The 13,033-nt window shown below is 46.4% G+C and overlaps 1 protein-coding gene across 2 annotated transcripts in view; it reads right to left on the minus strand.

Annotated features, from left to right (window-relative positions):
• Positions 1-13,033, minus strand: part of DISC1 (DISC1 scaffold protein) — a 342,719-nt gene that overhangs the window by 62,007 nt on the left and 267,679 nt on the right. For both annotated transcript variants that reach the window (XM_033842010.2, XM_073793660.1), the window contains exon 10: positions 2,921-2,981. In XM_033842010.2, the coding sequence (XP_033697901.1) occupies positions 2,921-2,981 (61 nt within the window). The remainder of the gene's footprint in view (positions 1-2,920; positions 2,982-13,033) is intronic.

Below are 13,033 nucleotides of genomic sequence, written 5' to 3' on the forward strand. Positions count from 1 at the left end.
CACTCACCACACTTCCGCCGCCTCCAGGCTGGCCTCCCGCTCCAAGGCAGCAATAACCCCCCTGCGTGCACCTCAGGGCGCAGCAGTTCCCAGCCTCTGTCTGCCCTTCTACCCACGGCCCAGGGGTTACAGAGCCTGCTGCCTTATCTCCTCTCTATTTGGGTGGTCTCAGCACAGCAGTTCAAACAAATCTGGGCCAGACCTCCTCACAGCTTGAAACAGCAATGGAAAGAGCCCTCAGGAAGTAGGCTGGAGGATGGGCCAGCCACCATCCTGGTCCCCGGAGACTGTTGACGGATCCCAAGTAACGAACATACGTGAGTCATGCAACCACGTTGGCTGGAGAGGTGATGAAATGAGACCGGGCTGTCTACAGATGGGCTGCATTCATTCAGTCATCTATTCAATCATTCATTCAGCAAATATTGTTTGTCACCTACCCTGTTCAGACCTATCAAATCACTGAGGATACATCCTGAACAAGACAGACATAATCTTCCACACCTGACGTGAAGCACTTTGAAAGCAAGAAGAAGAATTCAGTGCAAGCACATGACTCAGTCCTGGGGAGTCATGGAAGGCTTCAAAGAGGAGACGTCTAAAACTTGAAGGACGCACGAGGCTTAGACACATGGAGGGCTGGTCAGGGCTGAGCTGGGAGAGGCCCCCAGGGGCACATGGCAAGGGAGAGGTGAAAGCCCGCACATCCATGCACGGGCCAGCGCGCCGTGGGGAAGGACACTGGCCCGTCTCGGGCCGTAGCATCGGACCTACTGAAGATTACTCCAGATCGCTAAATCTTGGGTTGCACCGTAAACGAGTGCCATCTTTCTAGGTCGAAATGGTCTGATATCAGTAATTTCACACGGTTCAACCTAATACTTCCCAGAACAATAATCCCTTGACCATTTTCCCTCCTAAATGAGTTTCTCTCTCGAAAAAAGCCACAGTGGCATTGAGAAACATACGAGAATCAGTAGGACTGGAGTAGGGCAGTGACAGGTGGTGATGGTTGATTCCGAAGGACCCACAGAGGCCACGTGGAAGAACGCATGAGCTGCAGTGGGACATTTAGGTTTTATCCTTCAGGGGATGGGGATGCACAACGACCAGATTCGCATTTTAAGATGCTCACTGGAGATCACCTGGAGAATGGAATGGAAAGGGCAACACTGTACGGAGAAAAATGGAGAAAGCAGCCCTCACGGTCATTCAGTGAGAGAAGACAGACCCGCCCTAGCGTGGTGAACGCAGGTGGGCTGGAGGATGCTTGCAGGGGCCTAAGTGGCAGGACTACAGACTGACTCCAAGGGGGAGATGAGGGAAAGCGCAGTGAACCTGAGTCCTGGTTCCACACAGGCACCAGATGGGAGGGCCTCAACAGGTGGGGGGGGGGGGTGGCATTCCCTGGACTGCATACACAGCACAGGGGCCTGGCTTGGAGGGGAAAGGATGAGTTCTGGGCATGACTGTTCAGCCAGCTCTGACGATCAGGACAGCAAAGATCAGAAGCAGCAGGAGGTGAAGGGGACGAAGGTTTGCTGACAGCTGACTATGAGGGTGCTCTATATACAGTGGATAATAAAAGGCACACACCTGGAAGGTAGGTACCCACCCTTCTGTTTCACAGATCAAGAAATTGAAGGTGAACGCTTACCTGAGGTTAGGTAGCTGATAAGTGATAGAGCTGCTATTTAAAGGGGAACTTCTCTACCTATACCCACGTCTCACAGCTCCAACCTGCCACCCACTCACCTAACAGAACGCAGGGCGTGTGGGATGCTTACGGCTAAAACACGGTAAGCAGAGTTCAGATCAAGAGGGATGTGCAGAAACCTGCCCCAGCAGAACACGCGGTAGAGGAGGACACCAGCCTCCGGGCAGTGCCCCTGACCCAGCTGAGCGCCCTACTTTCTAAGGAGGAGAGACATTTCCTTAGAGGATGCCTCTTACCTGCAAGCCCTCTCACCCCATACCTGCTCCAGGCCACCTTCGTTGAGGTTCCTCCCCACATCTAGGGCACAGGGCTCAGGGCAATACCAGTCAGTGGTTGGAAGAACTTGCTTTCCAAGCATTAGAATCAACCCTGCAGCACCTCACCTGCCCTGTAGAGCAGAGCTCAGCTAGGCAGCTCCCCTTAATATCTCTTAAGGGAGAAGCGGTATTTTAGCCGATGGCGTTACCCTGGCAGACAAAGGTTTAAGGCATAGCCTGTTTAAAGAGTTATTTAACAATTTCCAAAGTAGTAGCAAAATGTTTTCCATAGAGCTAAACGCGTCCCAGGGAGCAACGCACATAGTACATTTTCCTACTTTCCTTAATTAGGAACAGATCCTGGTGGCTGGGATTTATTTTCACGAGTACCCGTCCACAAAAACCAGAAACACCTTGACACGATGCAGCAGCCCTAATGTTTCTCAAACCTGAATTCCTAATCGGGTTTAAAAAAAAAAGGCACAAGGATTTTTCACCCTTGTTTTGATTCAGGATTCAAAACAGAATCTAAGATGTGCATTCTTATATTGTTCTAAAACATAGATAAGCTGGGTCAAAACCCATGACATCCACTTCAGACATTTCGAAGAAGAGAAAGACAGACCAAGGCATGAATTCTGAATTTAACATACCAAGGAAGATTCTTCTTCCTCTTAGGAAACATGAAAACAATCTTGTGATCTCCCCAGACGCTTTTCAACATCTTAGTCTACTTACTTTTTATAAAAAGAGAAAAGCTCTGGGAGATGTCTGTATGGCACCTGCTTCTTCTGTTACAGGATTCAGAGGACTCCTTTTTTGTGTTTTTCTTTGTTAATTTATTGTAGAAATTGGCTAGCCTTTTTCTTTGCTTTCACCAAATTCTGATATAATAAAGAATCCAGACGTGCCATGGAGTCTGTAATGAAGAAGTTACCATCCCTACCTGTGCAGTTTATCCTCAAGCATTTCCATGTACTTCACAGTATTCACCTTCACACTGGTTTCTGCAAAACAAAAATCCAAAATTGATGCAACTGGAGTCAGAGATGGAACAAAACCCAGAACTGCTCAACTAAAAGCCCAAACCCGAAGGATCACAGTTGAGCCGCTAGTAATGATAACATCCCATGTTTGGAAAACACTCGAATCCATTGGACGGCTTGCCTGGAGGGATGCGTTGGAAGGGGTCTGAGGCCTCCAGGCACTGCCGGAGTCGGAGCCGGGGAGCGAGGGTATGATGCCTTTCACTACGTGTTTTCAAAGGCAGCTTAACCGGTGTCTGGCGTGGATCCCGTTGTGCTCTGTGCCCCTCACCTTTCCCACCTGGTAGCCAAAGGCTTGGGAGTTTGGGAGTTTGGGAAAGAGTGAGAGAGAGAAGAACACCCCATCCTGTGGTTTAACCAGAGAACCTCACCAATGCTAGCTGAGGATTACAGACCCTTCCGTTGAAAAACAAACAGGAAGCGGATGCAGCCAGTGAGCTGACATCAACTACTCAGCTCCCAAAGCTGTGAGATCAGCTTCCGCTAGAGGTAAACTCAGTGCCTCATAACCACCGAACGCTGAAGGAATAGATGACTCTTATGGCCCAATGGGTCAAAGAGGCACTTTGCTAATGTAGAAGAGATCTGGTACCTTTAGGACAAGCTCTGACACCCTCTGTTTCCTCCTCCTGTGAGGGGTGAAAGTGCCTTGGTCTGCAGGTGATCCCGAACGAGGTGTGACTTCCAGCCCCAGAAGAGCGGCCGGCAGAGATGCCTCTGGAGGATGGTGGCGGTAACCTATTGATGTTGTTCCCTTTCTGTCCTCACCGGTATTACGGCCACTGTGATATTTACCATTCTTTTTATTCCAACCTTCATTCTCAAAGGTAATTTGTGCTGAAGGGCTCGTGAACACCCAAAAGTTGGGGTACATGGAAAGCATGCTGCCTGGCTCTCAGCCCTGAGTGTCTGCCTGGGGGACACTCAGGACCCCACCTTGGTCAACATGTATGTGTGGGGTGAGGGACAGGGGCTGTATTGGAAACTGGAAAAAGTACCTTGAAATTCCTCATCAAGAAACCAAATGTTCCCAGGAACTACAGTACTTCATTGATCCCCTTTTGGGAAATACTGCTCTAAGAATACAAAAGCCAAACTGATGACCTTTCCGATGGGGGAAAACACACCTTATCAATGCATCAGTAAGACTACTATTAAAAGGCTATGATTAAACTGATTATTCTGCTTCAGTTGGAGTCACATGAAGTTATTTAATAAGGCACTGTAATTAATTTTCAAGAATAATTAAGCTACTCTTAATCCACACTCTCAGACCACTCTGTTTTGTTTTCATCAGAACATTTACCACTACCTGTTTCTTTTTTGTTTGTTTATATGCTTTTTATTGTCTATTTATTCCCACTACAAGGTAAGCTCCGTAAGAACTGGGATGCTGTCGGTCTTACTCAATGCTGTACCTCCAGTACTTTGAATAGCATTTGTCTGTACTAGTTTCTCAACAAATGTTGACAGAATACTTGAATAAATCTAGTACTTTTCTCTTTGTTAAAAAAAAAAAGAAAAGAAACCAAATATTTAGATGGAAATGACAACAAAAGTTCTGGTTAATTCGTTGATGATAGTTAAAACAGAGATACATACAGTGAAAGGAACTGTTGAAGTTGATCTCTTATTGATCTGTGCTTGACTAAGCTACAAGTTAAGGCGTGCTAAGTTTTTTCTCCAAATAAATCCGTTAAGTATGTGTTGTCAGCTCCTACTATGAGTCAGGTCGTGTGCCAGCACGGGGATTTAGTCACGGGGATGTGGTCCTTCAGAGCAGAGATCTCACTGGTTCACCTGGAATAAGTACTGCAAACTCAGAATATCCCAACCAGACATGCTGTTTCACAACATCAAGAGAAGGGGGTCAGAGTGGGGCTGCAGAGTGCTCAGGGCAGGCTTCGTTGAGAAGGTGACATTGAGTAAAAGCATGGAGACGGCGGGGAGAGCATGTAAGCAGCACGCCGGGAAGGGCAGAGACGCGGACCGGCCAGCCAGGGCAGCAGTCTGCCTGAGTGTCTCACCAACATGTGGCCAGAGCAGAACGTTCCCTGGGGAGAAGCGATGAGGGCAGAGAAACAGCTCAGGTCCAATCACGCAGGCCACTGCAGCAGACTCTATTTCCAAACACGGCCACAGTAATATTGCTGGCCCCATACGCTCTTCCAGAACTTGGCCACTGTCCATCAAACAGGGAAACCTATTTCTCTCCCCTTGAATCTGAACAGGCTAGGACTGTTCCCCCAGCTGCGCGTGGCAGGAAGGATGCTGTTTAACTTCTGAGGCTAGGATCCAGCTCCTGCCTGGCTCCTCCTCCCGGGAACCCAGCCGCCGTGCCGTGGGGAAGCCCAAGCCACACGAGAGGCTGTGTGGAGCTGTTCTGGCTCCCGGCTGCCGGGGCAAAGGGCTCAGCCTACAGCCCGCATTTTTTTTTTTTTTTTTTTTTTTTTTTTTTTTAGCCGCAACATTTTATTCAGTTAAGCAGGCTCACAGAGCAGGAGAGAAACGCCAGCTGCAGGGGGAAAGGAAGGTCCTGCAGATCCATGCCCTGCATCCCCTCAGAGGAGGAGGTGGGGTCCTGGGGACAGCTCCCTCCGTCCATCTGTCCCTCCGTCCAGAGTCCCAGGGAGTGGGTGCCCCCGGGCAGGGAGTGGTTACTGGGAGGTAGGGTAGGAAGAGGGTGGCTGGCTCCCTGCCGCTCCCAGCAGAGTCAACCCTGCCATGGCTGCTGCTGGGCCTCCACTACACCCCGGGCGGGGCTGTGGACCCAGAAGCCCAGCACGCGGCTGGGGACAGGTGGGAGGCAGTGTTGGGAGCACACGCCACCAGGAATTGCTTTTTTAAAAGTATAAAGTGTTTTGGAAAAGAAAAAGGAAAAACATCTACATAAAAATTTCTTCACATATAAAATCCTGAAGAAGGTACAAGGTAAGACCCAGTGCTAGGGGCGTGCTCAGATATGCAGAGTGAGTGTGTGTGTGTGTGTGTGTGTGTGTGCAGACGTGTGAGTGAGCGAGCTTTCAGATGATTTGGGCCTTTCAGTCTGAGGGACCCGGACATCATGGAAGGGAGACAAGCCATCCCTGCTGCTCTCTGTCGAACCCCCTGACTCACAGAATGTGTGCACATAATAAACGGTTGTACGTCATTAAGTCGTGGGGGTTAGTAGTTCTACAGCTGTAGTAACTGGAAAGCCATCTCGGGATTTGGGGTGTCCCGAGTGAAATGGGAAAGCACTGCACAAGAATGGCAAGCAACGGGCTCGTGGCTGCTGTGTTGAGACCAGACTGTAGGAGGAGGTGAGGTGATGGGGACCGAGACCAGGGCGTCAGCAGAGGCGGCGATATGAGGCAGATTTTAGGTACACGTTAAACAATAGAAACAACAGGAGTTCCTGACGGATTGCATTTGCATGTGTGAAAAGAAGCCACGTCGAGAATGACCACAAGGTTTTTGCCCTGAAATAAAAACAGAGTCGCCATCAACCGAGAAGGGAAGATGGCGGCGAAACCCGTTTGGGGAGACAAGCAGGACTTTAATTTTGGATTGAAATTGGCTAAGAAAGTAGAACTCTAATGTCCCCCCCGCCAAAAAAAAAAAAAAAAAAAAAGATAAATACGTGAAGTGATGGATGTGTTAATTAACCTGATGAGGGGAAACTCTTTCACCATGTATATCAGACATCACGATCACGTTGTATACTTTATCTCACAACGCTCTTTGTCAATTATACCTCAATAAAGCTGGAGAAAATAAAAGCAATCGAAAAACTTTTTAAAAGAGTCCAATTTTGGATACGATAAATTTAGGTTTATTAGACATCCAGCAGGACTCGCAAGTATAGAGTTGGATATATGAGTCTAGAGAAGCTCTGGACTGTAGACGGACACTCAGAAGATCCTGGCGACTGAAGCAAGGAGACGAGATGTCATCACGCAGGGAGTGAGAGTAACTTAAGAAGCCCTTGGTGATCCCATATAACTATGATTATATTGTGATAGCACTTTTCATGCAAGGGACAAAAATTCACAGCACCTCCCTTGAGGACAAGATGCCATATTCTCGTGTTTAAAATAATCCAGAGGTACACCCTATGAATGATTTTGTTAAGAAATCGGACACCAAGTACTTGAGTCATCTAAGCACTTGACGCTCCAGTTAGTAACCTGCTAGACCCACAAGGAACATCTTGCCCACTGGCCCGGAGGCTGCCATCTGCAGAGGATGCTGTGTTGATTGCCTTCGCTGGATCCTGACTCATCTCCCAGGCCAGTCTTTGCTCACATATTCCTGGGTTGACTCATAACCTTCCAGAGAGACCCAGACCATAGATGGGGAGTTTAGGTTTTTAACTTCCTAAGAGCTATGCAACTTCCTAAGAGATACGCCCACAGAGGAGACACTGACTGAGAACAGAGCTCATCCTTTCTTCCCTTACCACCAGCCCTCCTCTTCCCTCCTTTCTCCAGCATCTTAGAGCAGGGACCCAGGGAATGGCAGTGGTGGTGAGGCAAGATTCCAAGAACCAAGGATGGTACCGAGGGAAGCTGAGTACTAAAGGGAAAAGGAGACCAGGGGTCACCGGGCATCTTGATGTGGAAAAGGCAGGAACACTTCCCCTCCTCCCCACATGCTAAGAGAATCTGATATCCAGAATCGGGCCAAAATATCAGAATGGACTTCATATAGTTTTATGAATCCAATTAAACAAGAACTGATTGATCATTAAACACAGCAAAACTGCGAAAACATTTATGGGAGTGCGTGGCACAGACACAAATCAACGTTACAGGAATGGAACCTGGGTCCCACTTCATGCGAGACACTACGCTAGGCACTATTTAAGTATAATAGAGATACGGCCTCAAGGAGCCCAGAGAGCGCTGTAGGGCCAGATGCTAACATTGATTTCTCCTGGGAGTGCACAGCAACATTTTCCGTAAGTCTTCATCATAAGTGATGATCCAAAAGTAACCCTATGAGTCTAATGAGAAAAAAAAATTACCAAGCTACCCAGCAATAGCCTTTTCAGGATAAACTAGGAAGGTAGGAGAATGTTAAGTAGAAGCAGGTCTAACTAGGTTTCATTGCATGAGCTCCTTTGTTTGCATAATAAAAGGACAGCAGTATTTGTCATGATAATAGTACAGGGAATGAGTGACACCCAGGCAGCCTTGCCTTCGGATTGAATGAAGAAGTGATTCCAAAGAAGTTCAGCCCCGCCTCAATTAACAAGGCAGCGTCATGAGATCGGTACAGTAGGATCTCAAATTTGAAAATGGAAGCTGAAGGGACCTCATCAGTTTAGCATCAATCACAAATTTTGTCTAACGTTAGCCATTTTATTGACGTTTTTCTAAGATAACCTAAGTACCAAGTGAGGTCTGACCTCGTTTTATGAAAATAAGGCAGCAGATTTCAAAGGTAGATTTAGACAAGATGAACACCCATTAGTGAAATCTTCCAGAAGGAAGACGTGAAAGACAAAGGAGAAATTTTAGAATTCTGAGAAACGTCTGAACATCTGAAGTATTATTCTTCCGCTTGAGTTAACGGAAGGGCTTCTGTTTACCTGGGTAATTAAACCACACAAGGAGATGAAGTAGTAAAGTGGCACTAACGAAGAGCCAGGTAGGCCAACAACATGGAAAAAATGGACTTGCAGTTGGATTGTCCTAGTAGGTGGGATGGAGCAAAATTGTGTGACCTTGAAGTCCGGCAGAATCTGTTACAGGAGGTGCTACACAACTCAAAGCTTACACTGAAGATGGAAATACCAGCCTGAACCCTTGCTGCTACCAAAGTGATCTTGACTGTCACACTGGAAACCCAATATGCAGAAATACTTGAGATCAAGTTAATGACATCAATCTAGTTAACATTTGATTGAGCACTACCTACGCGTCAGGTACTGTTCAAAACATCTGCTCTAAATGCCACACAATAATAGTACGTATGAAGCAGTTATTATCATCCCCATTTTGCAGTTAGAAAAACAAAGGGGCAGCGAGGATCATTATAGCTCACACAGCTAGTGAGGGGCAGTCCCAGGGCCCCCACCGTTAGAGAACACAACCTCAATTTTAAATAACAGCAGTGAGGAAATGCACACTGAACAAACACATGTGAAACTTCAGCCGCCAGCAAAATGAAGCAGGTGTTCAAAGAGAATCAATTCAGGAGAGGCCAAAGACTGCTGTAAAAGTCAGAGTTACAAGGAGCACTGGCCATTACAAAGCAGCCACCAACAAATGGAAACCTAACAGCATGTAAACTGTGGGGAAGAATACCGCTAACATAGCAGCATAAAATACATCACCACTGTGTAATATATTTATATCATATATCTGCTGACATATCAGCATAAGATACATTACCACTGTGTAATATATTTATATCATATATCTGCTGACATATCAGCATAAGATACATTACCACTGTGTAATATATTTATATCATCTATCTGCTGACATATCAGCATAAGATACATTACCACTGTGTAATATATTTATATCATCTATCTGCTGACATATCAGCATAAGATACATTACCACTGTGTAATATATTTATATCATCTATCTGTTGACATATCAGCATAAGATACATTACCATTGTGTAATATATTTATATCATATATCTGCTGACATATTAGCATAAGATACATTACCATTGTGTAATATATTTATATCATATATCTGCTGACATATCAGCATAAGATACATTACCACTGTGTAATATATTTATATCATCTATCTGCTGACATATCAGCATAAGATACATTACCATTGTGTAATATATTTGTATCATATATCACATATATACGTGTGTACATATACGTATACGTGCATGTGTATCTATATATATATTGTATAGGCCAAGGTGATTTCAAAGTAGTTTGCAATGAGAAAATAATTACTAATTTTCCCAGGCTTACATTCAGGTTGGGTCATTCCTCCCAATAATAAGATGTCAAATTCATGTGGTTTTACAAGGTTTTTGTTTGCCTCTATGGAGTTGTTCACAGCATTCTTCTGCCATCACTATGTGTAGCGGTCATTTACATAGAACTCTCGAGAGAGAGATCCTGAATTAAACAGGATATAATCCTTCCTAGGCTTTAGACTTGTCACTGCATATCCGCTGGGGTTGGAACCAAACGAACACACCATCACTAGATTAGCAACGGACTCACTTCTCATCGGCAGGACATCATTCCGTGTGGTGTTGTCAGTTCTCTCTGATGTTGCTAAGAGATTTGCAGAGAGAAGAAGAATGATCAGATATGGGTCCTACAGAGCTAATAAACACTAACGAAGAGCAGGCTTCTCTTTGGGGTTGTATCTGACTCTCATTCTTACATCTATCTAATGCTTCTGAGATGCCCACCACGTGCTAGGTTCTGCATTAGGTACTGCGGCTTCAGACATGAACGTGATGCTGCCCTTCACCTGGGGAAAACCAGGTTTGGTGACAGTCACACAAATAGGTAGCTAATAAAAGCAATGAGTTTGGTCCGATGCTAGAAACGTAAAGCAGCGGTCACTCTGGGAGCATCGCGGAAGGAGATTCAGCCCCGCTTGAGGGGATAAAGCATGAGTCCCAGCGGAAGTGACTGAGCAGAGATCTTAAAGGATTTTCCACGCTGGCTGAAGCCGGAAGAGGCGTGCGTAATCCAAAACATCAGTGGCACATAAAATAAGATTTGCGTTTTAGAATATCCGGCATTTAACGCCATATCATTCTACCTTCCCAATAATTTCTGAATCATTTTTCCCTAAGCTTACACGTAGATTACTTGCTGTAGCGCATGATTCCACACCAAGGGAAGATGAGGTGGGCTATAGGAGATGGCCAGGTCCAAATGTCCCAAGGCACGGGCTCTAAGCCTCCATCACCACTGTCACGGCAACTCTCGGAAGTGGAAGTAGAGATTAACAATTCGTCCAGATTTTCTCCTCTGGGCAAGGTGAGTGGGGCTGTCCCGTTACGGTAACTTCAAAGGCAGAGAGTGGGAAAGCCTTTTCAGAAGTGGCGCATATCCTAACATGATTCAGTTGTCCGTGAAGAAAGTAAAAGCAATTATTCTTGGCTGTGTTGATGTTTATGCCACTGCTTCCTACCGTTTTGTGCTGTGTGACGGTGTCTGGCCGCAGCTGCCCCGCGAGAAGCCCTGCCCTGTCGCCCTTGAACCCAGAGTGCATCTCAGGGACTTAGCCCGGACACTCATGTCAGTAGAAACCATGCCTGCTTAGATGGGAAGAGATCGTGGGCAGGAGGAAAGGGAGGAGAGTGAGGAAGGAAGCTCCCCGAGGTTTAAAAACATTAACTAGATAGTGAGCGCTTGCTCTACGTAACAGATATAGCCCCACTTCCAATTTGACCTGCTGTGCTTATCACCAGTTAATTGGGCATCATCTGATACAGTAATTCTCACTTTCCCTGTTCAAACCTGCCTCTGCATGCAATCTCCCCGTGCCCTTGAAGCACACAGCCTATAAATCAGCACCATTCAATGACAAAAAGAAAACCAAGGGCACACGGTATGGAAAGCTAGGCGGAAAAAAGCTAACACTGTCAGTTCCGCGCAGCCTCCCTCCGCAGCTCCCCTCACGCACACACCCTCGCCAGCCACGCGCTCCCACTGACTTCCCAGCTTTCCCTGCTGACGGCAGGCCTTCGGTCTGCTTTCTTGCTTCCTAGCACGTAGCCTTGAAAGAGCTGTGACCTGGAGACCCGTTTACAATATTTTGGAAGTTGCTTAAAATGTCTATTTACTAGTTTTGCCTGGGAGTGTCCGTTTGAGACTATACACTCACGTTCTGTGATTCTCTCTCCTCCCTTCCCTCAAAGACACGCACACCTCACACATGCCCACGTGATTTACTTCTCTTCGTCCTTTTCAAAAGGCAGACAAGGAATAGAATTGGGGACTTTATTTTTAAAGTGGAACACTATTTTCTTAAACAACTAGTATTAAAAATAGTTTAAGCCCAAATCCACACTTGACCTTTTTTAATTTTTATTTTATATTGGAGTATGGTTGATTTATGATGTTGTGTTAGTTTCAGGTGCACAGCAAAGTGATTTCAGTTATACTTTCTCAGATTCTTTTCCCATTTAGGTTATTACAGAATACTGAGTAGAGTTCCCTGTGCTCTATGGTAGGTCCTTGTTGATTATCTAGTTTACATATAGTTGTGTGTATTGGCCAATCCCAAACTCCCAATTTATCCCTCGCCCCGACCTGGATCTTCTAAAGCTAAGGAGAGTGAGCTCACACTGGCTGCCGGTGTGATGCTTTCAGTGGTGTACGTTATTATGAGAATTATCTCTAATTCTCACGGTAACTCCCTAAGTCCCTTTTGAGGATAAGGAGACAGGCTGAAGGAAGTTCATTCCAGGAGTAAATAAAAAATAAAGGCTCATTCGGTTTTATTCCAGAGTCTATGTTTTTTCAAATGCGCAATACTGCTGCCCAATTGTTAGGGAACATACCTTATGAATTTCACTGAAGGAAATCCACATTTCATAGAAGGAAAGAATTTACTTTTGCCTCTGAAGCAGAGGCTTTACATCCATTAAAGGCCTGAAACTGGAATCTCTCTATTTGACACAAAACCATCCTAGTCTGACGGTCTGTCTGAGCTATTGCCCTTGGAAGAGAGATCCCAGACCGTGGGTGGGGAAACTCAGATTGTGCTCCAGGGCAAGGACTGGCCCGTGTTAAGCTGGTCAGATCCCCGACAACACCGTGTATCCCAGGTTGAAGATGCCCTGCTGCACCGTCTTGGGACATAACTTGCGCCTGGCAGGTTGTGGCAGGGTGGCGCCGGGGAGGGAGAGGGGAAGATTTTAACATCAACCTCTCCGCTTACGTGAATCACACCCACGTCCCCCTCCTCCGGCACAGGGGCTCCCTGCCCGACACCCTTCCCTCTGGGGGCCCATCATCCTCAACCCAGCCCCCTGCTAGCAGGTCCTAGCCCTCACCTGCTTCTCAGCAGTCTGCC

This window comes from Tursiops truncatus, chromosome 16 (genome assembly GCF_011762595.2).
Source record: "Tursiops truncatus isolate mTurTru1 chromosome 16, mTurTru1.mat.Y, whole genome shotgun sequence".
In the NCBI taxonomy this organism is placed as follows: Eukaryota; Metazoa; Chordata; class Mammalia; order Artiodactyla; family Delphinidae; genus Tursiops; species Tursiops truncatus.